A 22,528-nucleotide genomic window follows, 5' to 3' on the forward strand; every position below is an offset into this window, starting at 1 on the left:
GTAAATACAATTTAAACTGATACCAATGGCTACAGTAGCAAGTACAGCCAAGTCTTGAACACAAACTCAATTACGCTTATGGCAGTCTTTTATAGGATTGTTGAAGGAATAGAATATTTAGAAAAAATCCTTCATCTGATGACTAAAATTTTTGTATTTTTATCGAATAAATGTGAAATTGTGCATGTAATCTAAAGACGGACTTACCGAAAACTTAGTAGATTTTATCAGAACGTGTCGGTATTTTCCTATCGTTCGCGATTGTATTATTATATTTGAGGTGATCTGACTGCCAGGATGTTGCGAGATTAAAATTGACAAAACTTGATAAGGTTAAAATGCTCAGATTCGAGCGAAAATGCATGCAATAGTTGATATCTTTATCAAGAGAGACAGGCACAGTTTTTCTCGTGAGCGTTTAACCGCAATCAAGTTTTGTCGATTTTGCTCTTGAAGCATCTGTGAGTATGATCACCTCAAACATCAAAAACAACCACAAATGATTAAAAAATACAGATACTTTCCAATAAAATCTACTAAAATTTAGTAAAAAGTCATCAAGATTTCAAGACTGGAAAGTCGGTTATCAATAGAAGCTCTGCCCTAGCAGACTTGCATATCTCAGACTATTTCTCCTTATTCAATAATCCACTCTGCGGTCTTCATCAAATTCTCACAATTGAGCGACAGCCTTTTTTTACTGCTCTTTGATATTGGAGCGGATAAACAAATGGGCAGAAATAGCTCGTCGGCGTGTCAATACATGATTAAATTAGCGAGAGATATAAACAAATTTATCGTAGATAGCTCATGGTAGAATTAGAAATTACGAAATGGACAGGTCTAGACAAGGAAATGAAGTGTCAATTTAGTAAATGTTAGACAGCAACTAGGATGTCACCCTCTCCTCATCTAATATATAAGAATCTTTGGTGAGTGTCATCAATTTATAAAAATACATCGATAGTGCTTTGTCATATACATGCAACATTCTGTTACTGTGATGCCATTGATGCATGCTGTGAATGAATTAAAATAGTATCGGCTTGGCATGACATGAACTATAATTGCACAGCTAGATACCAGCGTGCCCTTCGATGTTTATTCCTGATGCATTATAATGGTAAACCTTTAAATGCATATCTAATCACATCATACTAATGCTTAAACTGCATGCTGATGAATAAACAACGGCTAACATTATATGAACACCATTCTGGTAAAGTTACAAAATGAAAATTCAAATGGTGTTTTGACAAGAAAACTTGTGTTAAAAATGAGCAGGTGACTCCGATTAGGAACATGATGATGAAAAAAAGGTTCGATATTAAAGAAATACACTTCCTTGATTAATCTCATGCATTTTGGTCATATAGCTTTCACAATTTGAAAAAATACCCTGCTATTTTACATAAAGGAAATGAGAGTTAGAAAGATGACAAACAAGGTAGGAACAAATACACATTTTAACATAGCCCTTGGTAGTAAAATTACTCACCACGATGATGAACAGGAATTCTATGGATTTTCTAACAAAACCACGTCAGAGTGATATTACTAAAAACTTAAAGTGTGGCACGGATTACCACAAATGTTCGTCCATATACCACGTTTGAGGCATTTAATCAGTTTAATTGCACAATTACCCGAATATAAGAGTTCTTGCTATAATTAGCCATCGTCCATTATCGTCGTTAACTTCTGAGAGATCTAGTATGGTATTTTACAAGGTCTACTTTTTAGAATTAGACCTGTGATGTCTTATTCTACACATTCGTGTATCTCCTAGTATCAACGGCAGCGGGCATGCCAAAACTGTGTTATACTCGGTAGCAGCAAAATTTAAAAAACGTGCAGGTTTACTTTGTTCATTTTTTTTAGTTATAACATCTTAAAAAATTTCTTACTAGAAAATTGTAACATCACATTTCTTGCTTTTAGGACTTTTTAGACCATTTCTTCAAATGGACTTTCTTGCATAAATAACATTTGTCCTGACAGAATCAACCTAAAATTGTATTGTAATAATTGTATCAACTCAAGCACAGTGGCTCAATGCGCCTTTTTTGTACACTGCTTTTTAGTTAGTTTACTTGCTGTGGTACCTTGTGGAAAACATGTTGGGAAATATGACTATTGATTACAACAATAAAGATTGTTCATATATATATGGTTGTTTCACGGTTTACAAACCAAAATGGTTTTGCAGCAATTATGTTTCATTTTAATTCAGAAGGAAAAAAACAGGTAATGAAAATGAATCAATGTGGTACTAGGCATCTTCTGATCTGTTAGTATGGATGAGAGTGTAGGGTTACCCATTGTGACTAATTAACTTTAATAGAGTAATATATAACTATAAGAATAATATATAACCATAAGCAATCAGGCCCACAAAACTCGGCAAGTAGCAACTGCTCTGAAATTATTAAAACTATTTAGAGACAGCAGTGCGAAATTTTTTAATAATATTGCACACAAAAAACTGGATATCCAAATTACAAATTCAATTGTCTTTGACTCGGCAGAAGCCGCGGTGTTAGTTTCCTATGCTATAGCGGTATAAAGAACACATCAGGAAAGCTGAGATTAGAGTTGTCTTACCCTCCGACAGACTAAGGAGTATCAGTGCGCAGCCTATTCTTATTTATAAACTTATTCAAGTTTCTACCCATAAAAACATAAATGTACGTGTTTGATCTGATAGTAATATCTATTTGGACTATAAATTCATAGCATGAAACAAATTGTGACCCTTGCTGTCATCAATTTCAGTTTGAACCTATAACATTGCTTAAAAGCGTGCTGTTTTATATCACACGCCATAATCAGCAGTATCCAAAAACATGGGACATATTTTTACCCGTCTACCTCTACACTTTTTGTATTTCCTAATATGTAGGTTTAGAGGCTGTTTTGACTACCAATTGGTCTTATTGGTAATAATTGGTATAATTATGACCATTAAAAAGGGATAAGATGACAGCGACACTTTGCTAATATTGATAATAATATTGTTTTACATGTGTAATTGTTTAGCATCTCAATATTTGTGGCTGAAGAATACTAGGAAACCCTATTCAATTCAGACATCACCTGCCATACCTATTGGACTGCTGATGGTCCCAGCACTAGGCCACTAACAAAATCTGCTACTTGGCAAACAGTTAAATTCAACAAACAATTAGTCAAAAACTGGAATTGGACTAACAGACTCGGATAACAATATGTTCGAATCGAGAGACATCAAAATTCCATGTATTAATGGTTCGATAAAACTATCAGACAAAACTTTTGATGTTCAAGCAATAAATTTAATCGACTTGTCCGAGTCTGCAGTGAAATCAGCCGTCAGGTACTATCGTTGAGTTTTTGAGAGTCTGATATTCAGAGAAATGTTTTTTTAGTAAACTCAATTACAATTGTAGCATTTGTGTTCACAAATGTAAGTAAATGTGACTTTGAATACTAACAACAATACTTAAAAGATAATTAGGAAAATTACAAGCCAGTCCATATTTCTATTGCATTCTAAAACAACTGAAACAGCCATCTAGAGGTTTGAGGAATAAAGACATGGCACATCTAAAAGCTGTGTCATGTCTTAAAGATGTTTCCACCAATACTGGTAAGAGGATGCGGTGCTCGCTCGCTGTAATTTATGATCAGAGGCTACAGATTGTCAGAAAATGTTTTTAGTACATCGTAGCTTGACCTATGCAATGCAAATGCTGACCGCGTTGGTTGATATTTCTAGGAAATAACACAACAGGTCATTGTGAGCGCTATTAGTCTGAAAAAATATTTCAAGTGTTGATCACATGCTAGGACTAACGGCCCTCTACCAAATCATAGTCTATGCAAGTTTATTAGCTGGAGTTCCATGGGAACTGTACAGGTCTATATTAGGTTAGAGTACTACTCATTTGATAGGGTTTGGTATAAACTCAATCTAGAGTAAACAAAGTTATAGCTGAAACATTAATTTCTATCTTCCCAAAAGAAAAAGACATAATACGACCTGAATTCTTGTTAATATGTACCCAGTTCCGCTTTGAATATGACTAGCATGCGATGACCTTGACCTGTGGCCTAAGTCATTTTATTGCACAGATTAATAGCGTGTCATTATGAAAGCCTATAGATGTCAGCTAACCAGCGTACTATGTGAGGAAACTCAATATATGGTGACGCATGGTGAATTTTAAACTTCTGTAAATTAATCCTTGAATGCATCTGTAATGGGGAGATTATACAACCTTAGAAAGGCAAAGAGTATTGAATAAGCTTACATGATAATAGTATGCAAATCTGTGGAACAGTGAATGTTGTTAGTTTCTACCCATATTTGCAGTTGCCAGTGTAAGGCTTCAGATATCAGAAGATATAAAGACCTACACGTATTTTCCAGAGGATAAGTCACGATAATTTTGATAGTTTGATGCGTCTGAGGGTGTATCTCATACTCCTGAGCGACTCATGCGTGTAATTATTAACAGATTAGTAATGATCGAGCAGCAAAAACAAAAACTGGAATTGCCAAAAAATTTGCAAGGAACGGACGAGAGGTTTCGGTGAATTTCTTAGCATGCTATTGATGCCATAATTATCACCATAATATTGGATGTAGCATACGCATACTGTTCAGCGTTTGTTGTCGCCATTATTTATTTTCAAATTGTTCGTCATTTAAATTTTAAATGGATGTGTTTGTTCATGACGTTCAATTTCATCCCATAAATTTCTTTAAAATGTGGCTTATACATGTTTCGTTCCTTCATTATCATAGACTTTATGCCTGGTACGACTTACAGTTCAGAAAATGCAGTACGCTAAATGCAGTCTTAGCAAAAAGATATGTATTTATAAAATGCTGCATGTTTTTTGTTTGGACAGAAAAATCCAGTGCTATTGTCGAGTTTTTAAAAATAGTGCAGCATTAAGAACAGAGCTAACTTACCTCGAGTCTCCAACCCGTTTCGCACTGATGCGGTACTTTGTGACGGGACCAAACCCTTCCTCCGAGTCAACAGTCCATTTTAGGGTCACATTAGTGGTGGCGACATATTCCGCCCTGAGGTTGGTCGGAGAAGGAGGCTTGGCGGTAGATTGAGCAATGGGAGTTGCCATATCGACCCCGAGCAGAGGAGAGGAAGTAGAAGACTCGACATCTTCTAAAACCGAAACATTAACAAATTAAATACCGAGTGAACTCCAATTGTTACATAGGAAAGAAACAAAAGATTCCTTCAATTTAAATTATTTAAAATAAGCTAAAAGTAAAGAGAAATCACAGAAGCATTAATGAGTTAGACAATGCGGAGATGAAGGAGCGTAATCTGGGTGAAGGTGGTTGACGAGATTAAAAGCCCGTCTATAATTTTCCATACAGTTCACCAGGTTCTTTACTCATAAAATCTTGATCTAATGCTTGCCATTTTAGGCGGGTTAGTTTATAAAAAGGTTCTACAGTGTCATTGCTTGAAACAAGTTATCCGAATAGGGAATTGACATTTAAAATATTGATTTATAAATTGTTGTTCTTGCTGAAAAATGGCGACAAGACCTTGAATATTATTGATCTGTCAATCAATCATGCATTATTCATCGAAGCCTTTTAGATGGGATGTGTGATATACTGCCGTGATATACAGTAATACTTCAACTTACGAGTGCTCCAACGTACGAAAAACTTGAGATACGAGCCAGCTTTTAAGCAAGTTTTAGCACTAACATACGAGCCATGTTTGAGATACGATCACGTGAGTCAGGTGCCAAGTATGCCGGAGGTGTTTTATGACAACAGCATCAATCTGTATTTTTCAACTGCTCAGGTTATACTTTTGTACCGCGTTTTTGTGCGCACTTTCAGTGCAGAATTATGTGAATTAAAAGTACTGCGCCTAGACCGAAAGTTTGCCAGTAAAATGAAAAATAATGTAAAAAAAAGCAAATGATAACAACTGATATTAAACGGGAAATTATTGAAAAATATGCGAAATGTGTATACGTGATTGAGCTAACTCAGCAATATGATAGAAATACATCCACAATTATCAAACAGAAGGATTATATTCAGGGTATTTAGCTCGCAAACGGACTAACCATAGTTTCTAAACGGCGCAGCGATCTCCACGACCGCTGATGGAAAGACCGCTCAGGCATTGGATAAAAGATTGGCCGGTGACAGCGTAACTGAAAGGATGCTATTTGAAAAGGCCGGTGCTATCTATCAAAACTATAAAAATAGACATTCGGACAAGTTGGCTAGTGGTCGTGCATTAAACCTTTGTGACGACATCTGTGTTCGTCCTAATCGCAACATGTTGAAAGGGCGACAAAGGCAAACGTCCTTAGATAGGTTCATCTTAAAACGGCCGACTAGCCGTGAAAGCGAAACAAAGAAAAAATTAGCTAACTAGCGAGAAACTTCAAACTATGAACGCTGAAGAAATTTTAATTACGTTAAGTTAAAAATGAAAGTTTGCTTTTAGATTTGCTTCCAAGTTTGTCTTTTAAGACTTTGATAAAATCCAAATTTATCAAAGTCAACTGTTGTAATGAAAGATAACTTATATCTGGCTCTCTGGCAAATGCTAGCGTTAGCTGCTATTGTATGTATTTAATTTTACATTTTAATTTATCACATTTCCTTGCATTATTTTTCATTTGTTGCTTTTTGAAAGCATGTGGTAAGTTAGGACAATAACCAACATGTTCTTTCTGTTACAATATCTTGTTTTGAGTGTTTTATTTGCATTTTTTAGAGTATGGAAACCAATCAATATATATTTAATTTTTCTATATATAAATAAATTGCACCAACATGCGAGTAAATTGACATATGAACTCAGTCTCGGAACGCATTAAGCTCGTAAGTCGAAGTATGACTGTACTGCCGGGTAAAATACACGCACTAACCAGTGAGTGAGTCGGCCCAGACTGGCGCACCTGTTCAGTCAGGTGTGCCCAGGGTATAAGGAGAGATGTTATTGTACATAATTGTCTAACGATCCAGCCACACTTAACGAATTATTCTTAATCTGACTGAATTCACGAAATCCACAGATTTATTCGGCCAAATATCACAGAATTATCTGAGCTGTGCATGCACACCAAAATCATCGACGAGACGCTTTTAATTGGCTAAGCAATTTTTTATTTTAGCGAGCACGATTCTAGCAGCTTTTGCAATTGGTATAGTCCAAGACCCGTACCACGACACACAATAAAGTATCAGCGCAATTCAACATAGTACATACGATACGCTGCCTTAATTGCGCTATTGTTGGTTCTTTATTGTTGGGACAGCAAGGTTACAAATATTTTCTTTTTTAATAATAATAATTTTTTAGCAACCAAAGTCCGTAGTAAAAAGAGTTGCCATCTTTGGCGCAATCAAGTTAGATGCATCGTAATTAGTATGGCGAATTGTCGTAATATTTTTTGCGTGTCGCGTTATTTGCCTCGGACTATATAAATGGCAAAAGCTGCTAGAATTGTGCTCACTAAAAAATTGGTTTAGCCAATTAAAAGCGTTTCGTCGACGAATTTGGTATGCATACACAGCTCAGACAATTCTGTTCATTCCGTGATTTCGGTCAGAATGAATGAACAATTCATTACGTGTGGCCGTACCTTACAGGTACACGTCACCAATAAATCTGTGAATTTCATGAATTCAGTCAGATTAACGAATAATTCGTTACGTGTGGCCGTACCTTAACTCTATGTCACTGCTAGAAGAGATGATACATGGAGAGATGGCAAAATCATTATGAAGACAGCTACCTAGCCTGGTGAAGAATTATGCGGAAGGCAAACAATTCGCAACTGGCTTTGTATCGCTTACCTTCCAAGACAATCAACTGAGCTATTGAATGAATTTTTCCTAGGTCATTGGTTGCCATGCACTGGTAGTAGGCTGCATCTGATAGCATCAAACCCATAATTTGCAAACTATGCCCAGTATATCTGAAGTATTGACTGGGATGGAGCTCCTCAGAATCCTAGAAACACCAAAACACCAAATTGCAATAAATTCTCATGAAGGTGTGTAATACCGACAGCAACTAAGCCTTAAAGGTTGACTTGCAACAAAATTCACATTACAGTTATTTGTTATCAAAAAATTCACCATGTCTTACTCTGCTGTGTTGTAGGTGCCAAATATGTGGATATGTGATTACAAGCTCTTAAAAGCTCAAAAACGAAAAGCCGCCGTAGATTGAAATCTCTTTATTTCTCTGACGTAGTCATGATAGTTTGGTTATTGTCTTGTCACGTGATGTTCTCAGGTGAATTGAAAGGCCAATAAAAAGCTCAATATAAAACTTATCGTAGCACTAGTTTATGACAAACACTTCGGGTTTTACCGAAGACCCCGTATCAAATATAGATGCTGGCTACTTTACAGTTTTGTTTCAGCTTGAACTAATCGTCGAGTCGTAATCTGATCATGTGATCCAATACTTCGAAAATAATCTTCGTAGCACTTTTCGATTATCACAGGTGACCAACAGGCTCGTCATGATTATCAGACAATGATATGTACTCCTTCGAGCTAAGGTTAAAAAGTTTAACAAATTTTTACGGTAAGTTATAAGACATCAGTGCTAAAAGTGACAGCATTACGATGACGATAAAACAGACGCATAATAACAATAGACATGGTTGCGATTAACTGTTCGTTTTTTAGCTTTTAAGAGCTTGTAATCACATTCCCACATATTTTGCACCTACAACACAATAGAGTAAGACATGGGGAATCTTTTGATATCAAATAACAGTAACGTGAATTTTGTTGCAAGTCAGCCTTTAATTGAAACACCAAATTGCAATGTATTTATACGAAGGCGATGTATTCATACGAAGGCGATGTATTCATACGAAGGCGATGTATTCATACGAAAGCGATGTATTCATACGAAGGCGATGTATTCATACGAAAGCGATGTATTCATACGAAGGCGATGTATTCATACGAAGGCGATATATTCAAACGACGACGATATATTAAAACGACGACGATATATTAAAACGACGACGATATATTAAAACGACGACGATATATTAAAACGACGACGATATATTCAAACGACGACGATATATTCAAACGACGACGATATATTCAAACGACGAAGATACATTCAAACGACGAGGATATATTCATACGACGAGGATATATTCATACGAAGGCGATGTATTCATACGAAGGCGATGTATTCATACGAAGGCGATGTATTCATACGAAGGCGATGTATTCATACGAAGGCGATGTATTCATACGAAGGCGATGTATTCATACGAAGGCGATGAATTCATACGAAGGCGATGTATTCATACGAAGGCGATGTATTCATACGAAGGCGATGTATTTATACGAAGGCGATGTATTCATACGAAGGCGATGTATTCATACGAAGGCGATGTATTCATACGAAAGCGATGTATTCATACGAAAGCGATGTATTCATACGAAGGCGATGTATTCATACGAAGGCGATGTATTCATACGAAGGCGATGTATTCATACGAAGGCGATATATTCAAACGACGACGATATATTAAAACGACGACGATATATTAAAACGACGACGATATATTAAAACGACGACGATATATTAAAACGACGACGATATTCATACGACGACGATATATTCATACGAAGGCGATGTATTTATACGAAGGCGATGTATTCATACGAAGGCGATGTATTCATACGAAGGCGATGTATTCATACGAAGGCGATGTATTCATACGAAGGCGATGTATTCATACGAAGGCGATGTATTCATACGAAGGCGATGTATTCATACGAAGGCGATGTATTCATACGAAGGCGATGAATTCATACGAAGGCGATGTATTCATACGAAGGCGATGTATTCATACGAAGGCGATGTATTTATACGAAGGCGATGTATTTATACGAAGGCGATGTATTCATACGAAGGCGATGTATTCAAACGACGACGATATATTAAAACGACAACGATATATTCATACGACGACGATATATTCATACGAAGGCGATGTATTCATACGAAGGCGATGTATTTATATGAAGGCGATGTATTCATACGAAGGCGATGTATTCATACGAAGGCGATGTATTCATACGAAGGCGATGTATTCATACGAAGGCGATGTATTCATACGAAGGCGATATATTCATACGAAGGCGATGAATTCATACGAAGGCGATGTATTCATACGAAGGCGATGTATTCATACGAAGGCGATGTATTTATACGAAGGCGATGTATTTATACGAAGGCGATGTATTTATACGAAGGCGATGTATTCATACGAAGGCGATGTATTCATACGAAGGCGATGTATTCATACGAAGGCGATATATTCAAACGACGACGATATATTAAAACGACGACGATATATTAAAACGACGACGATATATTAAAACGACGACGATATATTAAAACGACGACGATATATTAAAACGACGACGATATATTCATACGAAGGCGATGAATTCATACGAAGGCGATGTATTCATACGAAGGCGATGTATTCATACGAAGGCGATGTATTCATACGAAGGCGATGTATTCATACGAAGGCGATGTATTCATACGAAGGCGATGTATTCATACGAAGGCGATGTATTCATACGAAGGCGATGTATTTATACGAAGGCGATGTATTTATACGAAGGCGATGTATTTATACGAAGGCGATGTATTCATACGAAGGCGATGTATTCATACGAAGGCGATGTATTCATACGAAGGCGATGTATTCATACGAAGGCGATGTACTCATACGAAGGCGATGTACTCATACGAAGGCGATATATTCATACGAAGGCGATATATTCAAACGACGACGATATATTCAAACGACGACGATATATTCAAACGACGATATATTCAAACGACGAGGATACATTCAAACGACGAGGATATATTCATACGACGAGGATATATTCATACGAAGGCGATGTATTCATACGAAGGCGATGTATTTATACGAAGGCGATGTATTTATACGAAGGCGATGTATTCATACGAAGGCGATGTATTCATACGAAGGCGATGTATTCATACGAAGGCGATGTATTCATACGAAGGCGATGTATTCATACGAAGGCGATGTATTCATACGAAGGCGATGTATTCATACGAAGGCGATATATTCATACGAAGGCGATATATTCAAACGACGACGATATATTAAAACGACGACGATATATTAAAACGACGACGATATATTAAAACGACGACGATATATTAAAACGACGACGATATATTCATACGACGACGATATATTTATACGAAGGCGATGAATTCATACGAAGGCGATGTATTCATACGAAGGCGATGTATTTATACGAAGGCGATGTATTTATACGAAGGCGATGTATTCATACGAAGGCGATGTATTCATACGAAGGCGATGTATTCATACGAAAGCGATGTATTCATACGAAGGCGATGTATTCATACGAAGGCGATGTATTCATACGAAGGCGATATATTCAAACGACGACGATATATTCAAACGACGACGATATATTCAAACGACGACAATATATTCAAACGACGACAATATATTCAAACGACGACAATATATTCAAACGACGAGGATATATTCATACGACGACGATATATTCAAACGACGACGATATATTCAAAAGACGACGATATATTCATACGAAGGCGATATATTCATACGAAGGCGATGTATTCATACGAAGGCGATGTATTCATACGAAGGCGATGTATTCATACGAAGGCGAGGTATTCATACGAAGGCGATGTATTCATACGAAGGCGATGTATTCATACGAAGGCGATGTATTCATACGAAGGCGATGTATTCATACGAAGGCGATGTATTCATACGAAGGCGATGTATTCATACGAAGGCGATGTATTCATACGAAGGCGATGTATTCATACGAAGGCGATGTATTCATACGAAGGCGATGTATTCATACGAAGGCGATGTATTCATACGAAGGCGATGTATTCATACGAAGGCGATGTATTCATACGAAGGCGATGTATTCATACGAAGGCGATGTATTCATACGAAGGCGATGAATTCATACGAAGGCGATGTATTCATACGAAGGCGATGTATTCATACGAAGGCGATGTATTCATACGAAGGCGATGTATTCATACGAAGGCGATGTATTCATACGAAGGCGATGTATTCATACGAAGGCGATGTATTCATACGAAGGCGATGTATTCATACGAAGGCGATGTATTCATACGAAGGCGATGTATTCAAACGACGACGATGTATTCAAACGACGACGATGTATTCAAACGACGACGATGTATTCAAACGACGACGATATATTCAAACGACGACGATATATTCAAACGACGACGATATATTCAAACGACGACGATATATTCATACGAAGGCGATGTATTCATACGAAGGCGATGTATTCATACGAAGGCGATGTATTCATACGAAGGCGATGTATTCATACGAAGGCGATGTATTCATACGAAGGCGATGTATTCATACGAAGGCGATGTATTCATACGAAGGCGATGTATTCATACGAAGGCGATGTATTCATACGAAGGCGATGTATTCATACGAAGGCGATGTATTCATACGAAGGCGATGTATTCATACGAAGGCGATGTATCTATACGAAGGCGATGTATTTATACGAAGGCGATGTATTTATACGAAGGCGATGTATTCATACGAAGGCGATATATTCATACGAAGGCGATGTATTCATACGAAGGCGATGTATTCATACGAAGGCGATGTATTCATACGAAGGCGATGTATTCATACGAAGGCGATGTATTCATACGAAGGCGATGTAATCATACGAAGGCGATGTATTCATACGAAGGCGATGTATTCATACGAAGGCGATGTATTCATACGAAGGCGATGTATTCATACGAAGGCGATGTATTCATACGAAGGCGATGTATTCATACGAAGGCGATGTATTCATACGAAGGCGATGTATTCATACGAAGGCGATGTATTCATACGAAGGCGATGTATTCATACGAAGGCGATGTATTCATACGAAGGCGATGTATTCATACGAAGGCGATATATTCATACGAAGGCGATATATTCATACGAAGGCGATATATTCATACGAAGGCGATATATTCATACGAAGGCGATATATTCATACGAAGGCGATATATTCATACGAAGGCGATATATTCAAACGACGAAGATATATTCAAACGACGACGATATATTCAAACGACGACGATATATTCAAACGACGACGATATATTCATACGACGAGGATATATTCATACGACGAGGATATATTCATACGAAGGCGATGTATTCATACGAAGGCGATGTATTCATACGAAGGCGATGTATTCATACGAAGGCGATGTATTCATACGAAGGCGATGTATTCATACGAAAGCGATGTATTCATACGAAGGCGATGTATTCATACGAAGGCGATGTATTCATACGAAGGCGATGTATTCATACGAAGGCGATGTATTATGGACATCCACTAAGGGTATGAGTCAAAGGAATACAAACACCATCACCTAGAGTCACCCTGACGAAGCTGATTATACAGATTTGTACAAGTTCATGGGGCTGCATTTGCCAGCATCCATGCGATATATAGAAACTCTGGTGCTACTTCAGTATGAGTACCACTGTATTATCCCTCCTATATGGACAGTAGACATTTCCATACATTTATTATATATAACATATATTATATAAAAATATAACATTATGTATAGTATATGATATATCATATCGTAATAAATATATAACCATAATATGGTTATATATATGATAACTTATAAATTATATTAGTATGCGTATTATATATTTATATATAATACACATACTAAGTATGCGTATTATATATAAATATGTTTATTTATTATATATAATAAATACAGTCAAACATGGATAACTCGAACTTCACGGGACCGAGCAAAAGTGTTCGAATTATCAGAGCGTTCAAGTTATCAGAGCACTGTCACAAGTCCATGTATTTACTTATTTATTTGTAGATACATGTACATATACAAACTATAATATAAATCAAAAGCACAAATGGCTTGTTTCGAATTAAATGCTTCTAATGTAAAGTTTAAAACGTTTTTATGAAAAAGTATAGAGATTTTTCTATCACTTGAGATTGGTTTGTTGTTTGAGGTGATGTTATTGCCAGGACGTTTTTTAGATTGACATTGGCAAAACTTGATCATTGTTGAAATGCTCAAAAGAAAAGACATCTTTTTCTTTTGAGCGTTTTACCCACGATCAATTTTGCCAAATTTTCTTGAAGTTTATGCAAAGATTACCTTACTTTACCTGGGATTCGTTAAGAGCAACACTCCGAGGCAGTTCAATTAAAAGTTTTACGAGGTTTTACGGTACATTGTATATCACTCACGCTTTTTGAATGGATACTTATTGAATGTACACATGTATTCTGCGTTTAGGTCAAACGATGAATAGTTTTTTTTAGCTAAGACAACGTATACATTTAATTACAACAATTTTTAAGACGTTTTAAACATTCAACATTCCGACGTTGATTCAACACGGAATCAACGTCGGAAAACTATACATCGCGGGCTAGCCGGGTCACGCACACAAGGATTTTCGCCACGCACATACAAAACAAAAACAACATGCTGTTTTTGTTTTGTATGTGCGTGGCGAAAATCCTTGCGCGCGTGACCCGGTTAGCCCGTGCTATTCATCGTATAGCAGTATAAATCAAATTTCACCAAACATATATTATATAATATTACATATAATATATGCATAATATAAAACGCAAGAATACAAACAGCATCAACTAGAGTTAAACGGACAGAGCTGTTTATATAGAGTGCACCCTCGCGATACGATTACCCCGATATATCATTTTTCCACATTAAGTTGAACATTGCGAAATTTTCACCTCACTATACGAATTTTATTTCACGATGCAATTCTGAAAAAAATTTCGTCCGAGTTAAAAATTGGTGGCCGGTGTGTTCATAACGCATGTCGAAATAACAAAGACGCTGAAATACGCTTCGCCGAAATCATTTACAGAACGTTTAGAAGAGACACGATGACCAACTTCTCTAAGGTAAACATTTCGCATGGGAATTTCGTTTAAAATACACAAGCGAGAGCAAATATAAATTTTTAGCGTAATACTCTCTTTTAATAGACACTTTTAGTCAGCATACGTATATAACTACAAGTATCTATATTTAATTGGTTAGCTATGGAATCTGAGACCGATACAAACGTTACAAAACAAAGGAAAAATGATTTTCATGTCAACAAAGTTGGTGGTCATAAATAAGAAGAAAGCGCCCGTATTGTTAATATTGTCAAGGAATATGGTCGCAACCAATCAACATGTGCAGTTATTATTAAAACAAGAACTCCATTAAAGCAAGCACAAGGAGGAGCTTACGACTGACGATAGAAGTAGTTGAAAGGCCAGCACGCGATCAGCATTCAAGATGAGCAACCCTTAAGTATGGCCGAGGAAGTAGAAGATACAGAAAAGCCTACATTGGGAGAAATATTTCCAACGTTTAATTTACTGATGTAGACTGGTACATAAAAACAATGTGTGTGTAATGTATATTATTATTTATCTTCTTTGTATGGTATGTTTTTTATGTTTTATTCATTTCATTTTATGTTTTATTCATTTCATTTTATGTTTTATTTTCTTGTTTAACCGTGTCTTTGCAGTCCGGCTTGTTCTCTACTATGTAAATACAATTTATCGTATGTATGTAACTCATATAACTAGCTACTCAAGATAGTTGACGCATCTACATTACAGTGCACCCTCGAGATACGATTACCCTGATATACGATTTTTTCACCTTACGAAGTCAAACAATGCGATATCTTCACCTCGCTATACGAATTTTATTTCACCATACGATTTTGAGAAAAGTTTCGTCCGAGTTAAAATTTGGCGGTTGGTGTGCTCATAATGCAGGTCGAAATGAAAAAGACACCGAAATATAGTCTGCCGAAAACATTTTCAGAATGTTTAGAAGAGACACGATGATCGACTTCTCTCGTGTCAGCATTCCGCGTAGAAAATTTCGTGTAATATACACAAGCGAGAGCAAATATTCATTTGTAGCGTTATTATATATTTTACTATAAGCTTTTAAGTCAGCATACGTATATAACTACAAATATCTACATTAAATTCGTTAGCTATGGAATCTGAGACCGATACAAACGTTACAAAACGAAAGAAAAATGATTTCTATGTCAACAAAGTTGGATGTCGTGAATAAGAAAGCACCCGTATTATTAACATTGTCAAGGAATATGATCGCAACCAATCAGTATTTGCAATTATTATTAAAACAAGAACTCCATTAAAGCAAGCGCAAGAAAGAGCTTCCGACTGAAGATTTGAAGGAGCTAGGTCATGCACGCGATCAGCATTCAAAAGGAGCAACCATTTAGTAAAGGCCAGGAAGTAGAAGATACAGAAAACCCCACATTGGCAGAAATATTTCAAGTGTTTAATTTGCTGATGTGGACTGGTACATTAAAACAATGCATGTATAATATATATTATTTATCTTTTGTGTGGCGTGTTTTTCATATTTTGTTCATTTTATTTGTTTCCTTTTGATTTTGTTTTATTTTTTTGTTTAACTATGTCTTTGCAGGTGGGCTTGTTATCTCCTACGTGAATACAATTCATCGTATGTATGTAACTCATATAACTAACTACTCAAGATAGTTGACGCATTTACATTACATTCTGAAACTTGTTAAAGCCCTTTCCTCTAGGGTATAAATACGTACAAACTTTTTACATATGGTTACTTTGATTCTTGTGCACATTCCATACAAGAAAAACTACTGTAGCACCTTCTCTGGTTCCTTCTACAAGTTTTAGCTAGCTAGCAGTTTTCTGCATTGCACCAGCATTTTTTCTTTTAAACCAGAAGAAAAATTGGACAGGACTAGACAACCTTCTTTAGCCTGCTGAAAATTCCATTTTATTACGTATTAAATTAATCTTCAAGGGTACAGCAACATAATTAGCATTGATACGCATTTGCCTCCTCTCTGCTTTATTCACTACAATGTAACAGCTAAAGTCACGTTACTCCAAAGGTATGTACGTCCTGTACAGTAAATGAAATTTCATTTTTCTTTTCAGTAGCCATTAAATGGTCAGGTGTGTGAGAGGCCGCTTTCGATAACTGCATCGATCGGCCTTATTGAATTCTAGTTGAAAAAGGTTTCGACCAGACATGCTAAATTTTATAATGAAAGTGAAGACAAAAACTTATGAAGGATAAAATTTCGTGATAACAGTTGAAATTCATTAAAATAGTTCAAAATACATACCAAAACTTGGTTTTAAGGGTGAGTTTGGCAAGCTAAACTTATTTGAAGTGAATTCAACGTTTATGTCATGCGTACCTTTTGAAGGTAAGAACTTGTTACCGTACGATCTGCAATTGGTACACAGATTACAATTTTACAGTATTGCAGATTATAATCACTAGGTACACTTAACACAATGCAGCTACTGCAGGTAACTATAGTTACTAAAGTTAACATACTATTTTGTTACTAATTTTCAATATGTACAGCATTTTTATAAAATTTTGGACGATTTTGACCTTTTTTTTCATTGTATAATTACAATGGTTTCTATACCCCGACATACGATTTTTTCGCCATACGATGCCAATCCTGGAACGAATTAACATCGTATCTCAAGGGTGAACTGCACTTTCTGGGACTTGCTAAAGCCCTGTCCTCTAAGGTATAAATACGTACAAACTTTGTATGTATGGTTACATTGATTCTTGTGCGCATTTCATGCAAGACAAACTACTGTACCACCTTCTCTGAAACCTTTTACAAACGTTAGCCAGCTAGCCAATTTTTGCATTGCACCGGCAAGTTTTTCTTTTGAACCAGTAGAAAAAATTGGACATGAATGGACAACTTTTTTTAGCCTGCTAAAAAAATTCCAATTCATTACGTATTAAGGTAAATTTATTTTCAAGTGTACAGCAACATAATTAGCATTGATACGTTTTTGCCTCCTCTCTGCTTTACTCGCTACATGTACCAGCTATTATAGCAAATAAAATTTTATTTTCTTTTTGGTAGCCATTAAATGGTCAAGTGTGCGAGTGGCTACTTTTGATTACTGCATCGCTCGGCCTTATTGATTTAGGTTGAAAAAGGTTTCAATCAGACACGCTAAATTTTATAGTGAAAGTGAAGATACGAACTGCTGAAAGATAAAATTTCGTGATAAAAAGTTGAAATTCAGTAAAATAGTTCAAAATACATACTAAAACTTAGTTTTCAGTGTGGGTTTAGCAAGCTAAACTTACTTGAAATGAATTCAAAGTTTATGTTATGACTACCTTTTGAAGGTAAGAACTCCTTACCGTACGTACTGCATTTGGTACACACATTATATTTTTGCATTTTATTGCAGATCATTAGAGGTGGAACGAGACACGAGACGTCTCGAGTATCGACCTGTCTCGTCTCGTATCGGTCTCGTCTCGAGTTAACTATTGCCAAACTCGAGACAGGAAATAGAACTAAAGCGCCTGCACACGGTCGTTAAAACATGGCTTCTTGCGGTAGCAACAACTCCATATATTGTAACGGATTGCGGGCAGCTGCCTTTAAAGTTCTACCCGGTCCGTTACTACCTGTTGCTATTGATTATGTTGGCCACTGAGTCTAATCATGTAGTCCGGACAACGGCCCTGTTATATTTTAGTTCGGTTCTGTGTTCTTAAAACAGATACCGGGTCGTATCTAATTGCTCTTCGGATAATCCACTTTAATAAATTGGATAACTTTTGCGGGTAAAATGTCTGTATTTTATCGTATCGTGTCTAAACACCAACTGCCCTTCATAAATTTCGGGCCTCTTTTACGTATATACTACCAATCGCGGGTAAAACTTGCCCGGACACGGAGAAACGAACGAAAGGCCGTGTCGACCATAATCCGTGTTCGATTAACAATGACGTTTTGTTAGCTCAATATAAGAATATACATGTGCATGTATACAGTAATTAATATAATTTCATGAGTACAATTTAAATATAATTCACATACTACAGCTAATACACAAACAAAACTTAACATTAATGAAACGATAATAATGAAAGTGTTATCGTGTGTTCTTTTAGTTGCGGTATTTCTTTGTAGAGCGACGGCTATCGGTTTCATTACACATTACATTAAAAAGTAAGAACTATTCAATAGATAGTAAAAATATACATGTACAAAGCAATACATTTATAATAATTATGATCAATCACGCTCAAAATTCTTAGAATATATAACTTCGGTATTTTAGAGCTGTTTGTGTCACTTTTGTTTACAAAAACTACATGCATATCACTATTAAAATGTTGTATTTAAATCGTTTACACCAGGTGAAAATTCAATTTAAAAATAGTTTTATTAATTTTATATATACCAAGTAGCTAGTACGTGTGTAGTGAAATCATCACCAAATGCTCATTATTTTACTGTCTCGTGTCTCGAGTCTCGAATTTTTACAAGACAGTGTCTCGAGTCTCGTCTCGAGCTTAAAAAACCTGTCTCGTTCCACCTCTACAGATCATAACTATTAAAATACACTAAATACAATACAGTTACTATAATTACTAAAGTTAACATACTATTTTGTTGCTAATTGTCAATATGTACACATTTTTATAAAATTTTGACGATTTTTACCCGGGGATGTTTGCATGGTATAATTACAACGGTCTTTATACCCTACATACGAATTTTTCACCATACGATGCCAACCCTGAAACGGATCAACATCGTATCTCGAGGGTGAACTGTAAATTTATTTTCATCTTTCAGATATACTGAAACTCTTTCGGCAAATAATGCTATGTGAAACAGTTCGCCGCCAATACTTATGATATTTTTGTTACAGGTAACTCTATGGAATTATGAGTAAACATTCTCTGCGGTACCCCGTCGCATAAAGCACAGAAACTAAACATTGCTTGAAACAGCCTGTGCGACCACCTTACCTTCAACCAAATGACGCGGGGTGGTGGTATACCTCCGACTTCACAGTCCAATACTATATCCTTATTGACGACTCCATAGGTGTTACGTGGTACTTGTATGAAATACGGTGGCACTGCAACCAAGGTAATATGCAAACCATGAGAGTTCTAGACCAGAGCGAGTAACTCTAACAGACGGACGTGTCAGTAAAATATATCAGTTTTATCTTTTACAATTGTTACAGAAGATAAGATTGGCAGGGTGTCAACTAATAACTGCATTTCCATGCTTTGAAGGTGTTTTTCCTTTGAAAAAAACATACGCAGATAAGTTGCTAATCAGTTTAGCTAAGTTTTACGAAACATAAAAAGTGAATGGGAAGCTTCCTTCAATGTATCAAATATTAGTCAATCTACACATCAAAGAACGAAATGGAAAAATAATCATCGAGAGAACAGAAATAATGTTTGTTACTTAGTCTCACCATTCTATAAGATTGATGTAATGAACACAACCTCACAACTTGTACCACTGAGAAAATTGCAATATATGTTGAACAGTGTTTGCATCGATTTATGTCAGAAATGTCGTTTAGCTATAGGTCGCGCAGTTAAATGGAATCGACGTGATTCACAACTTCCTAGTCATGCGAGACTTTAGATTTCAAACTGCAAAACTGCTTACAGAACTACCTAAAACAGTGTTCACACCTGCCGATTTGCAAACAGTTTGTGGGGTCAATCCATAGAGTTATCCCCCCCTAAAGTGATAACTGTGAATCTATGAACGATTTTATGAGAGTTATCGGCCCCATTGTTCCCGTTTGCACCATGATGACTTAGGTCAAGAGTAATCAATTTTGCCAGTTTTTATTTGCAAGGTCAGATAACTTTAGCTGATATATTTGCAGTCAGTCGAGCTTTTCATTTTGTCGAATGTTTCCTACAAAGTTTCTCATGGACATTTTTAGCAAGTTTACCAAATATTTTGCACTACCCAGCTCATCACCAATAATGCATAGCTATAGGAAGGACGACCTCTTGCTCACAGCATTTGCTTATTATTATAGTAACAGTATTTTTTAGTAATTAGAATCAGAAGAAACAAGCCCAAAGCACTAAGAAATGCTTGGGTATCGACTATCCTTGCTAATGGGGACTCTAGAGGAACTTGAGGTAGTAGTGTTCCTACTACACAGTTTCCATCTGGAGCCAGAGTGAGAGAAACTTTGGCAAACTAGTTAAAGATGAAGAATGTTTTGAAGTGATACTTTGTCATGTTTCTTCTCCTATTATTCGTGTGAAGGAGTGATGCGACAAACGATCTCCCTACAGCAGAGATTTACTCTGAAGAGTGATATCATTAGCTAATCAAATTGAAAATCGGTTTATAATCAACCACTGGTCGGACATCGCCCGAAAGCTTCTCTGAACAAAAGCGGTATCGGAATCGATAGCTCCTTTTATATTAGGCAACCCTCAGTCAGTGGGCTACATCGGCCAGACAGCTGCAAGAAACCGGCTGGTGTGAATGCAGCTGTACAGAAATGCCTCTTTAAGCCGTGGTCACACGATGGCCGAACCGACTTAGGTTTGATTCGGTTCGGAGGTTGTTTCCGTTCGGCTAAGCCACATGGAACACGGCATCCGAAGTCACTTCACTTCCTAGATACCATACGCATGGAGACAGGACACCGTTTCATTGGTAGTTTTTATGTATTTGAGCTAAATGTTTCTATCGTAAACAAAAAACTTTGAAATACCACAACCATTCTCTTACATTTATGCAAAACTTGAATGCAACATCTTACACTTATGCAATACAATCACAAGTCCAGGTGAGCCTTGTCGTAAATTGCTTCATGTTGATTATTGAACGAAATGAAAGTATCGTCCCATTTCTTTTTTAACTTTGCTCATACGCACTTAAGGAGAAATGTGACTCGTGCTCGCTAGAATTTTAACCAGCCAATAAGAGCAAGGGTTCAGCCAGAAATTTCGAGCATGACTGAAATGGTTGTTTCAGCCAGATATGTCTTCGGTCGAACAGTTTACAACTGACACCTGCGGCGTTTTGCCAGTCGTTTAGTTAGTTTCGGCTCTCGTGTGACCCATCCCTTTAGAGTGACCTTGTTCTCAGGTAATGGTTGACCAAGGATACAGACCTTTCCCATTGCTAAGAATATACAGGCACGTCTGTACTAAATATAGACCAGCAGTGAGTCACCTTATTTCCCAGGCACCTTTCATGCAGTTCGCGCTCACAAGTTCGCGTGCAAAACTTGCAAGCAGCCAGGCAATAAAAAATGACCGATGATACAGCTTCTTACTGATGGGACCTAGTATTAGTTGGCATAGTCGGAAGCTCCTGCAACGCGTGTTAAATAAAAATGAATCAATTCAAAATGGGATTCAATTCTCACGTACCAGATATTCACATCATAATGATTTATTTTGTACTAACCAAAATGTCCTTTATTCTTTTGTCC

At 36.6% G+C, this 22,528-nt stretch overlaps 1 protein-coding gene across 7 annotated transcripts in view; it reads right to left on the reverse strand.

The window, feature by feature from the left end:
• LOC137399341 (neogenin-like) overlaps positions 1-22,528 on the reverse strand; it is an 87,836-nt gene that overhangs the window by 39,304 nt on the left and 26,004 nt on the right. For all 7 annotated transcript variants that reach the window (XM_068085416.1, XM_068085418.1, XM_068085414.1 and 4 more), the window contains exons 8-10: positions 20,061-20,173; positions 7,853-8,009; positions 4,961-5,174 (exon numbers count right to left, since the gene is read on the reverse strand). In XM_068085416.1, the coding sequence (XP_067941517.1) occupies positions 4,961-5,174; positions 7,853-8,009; positions 20,061-20,173 (484 nt within the window). The remainder of the gene's footprint in view (positions 1-4,960; positions 5,175-7,852; positions 8,010-20,060; positions 20,174-22,528) is intronic.

The sequence above is a fragment of the Watersipora subatra genome, chromosome 7 (genome assembly GCF_963576615.1).
Source record: "Watersipora subatra chromosome 7, tzWatSuba1.1, whole genome shotgun sequence".
NCBI lineage: Eukaryota > Metazoa > Bryozoa > Gymnolaemata > Cheilostomatida > Watersiporidae > Watersipora > Watersipora subatra.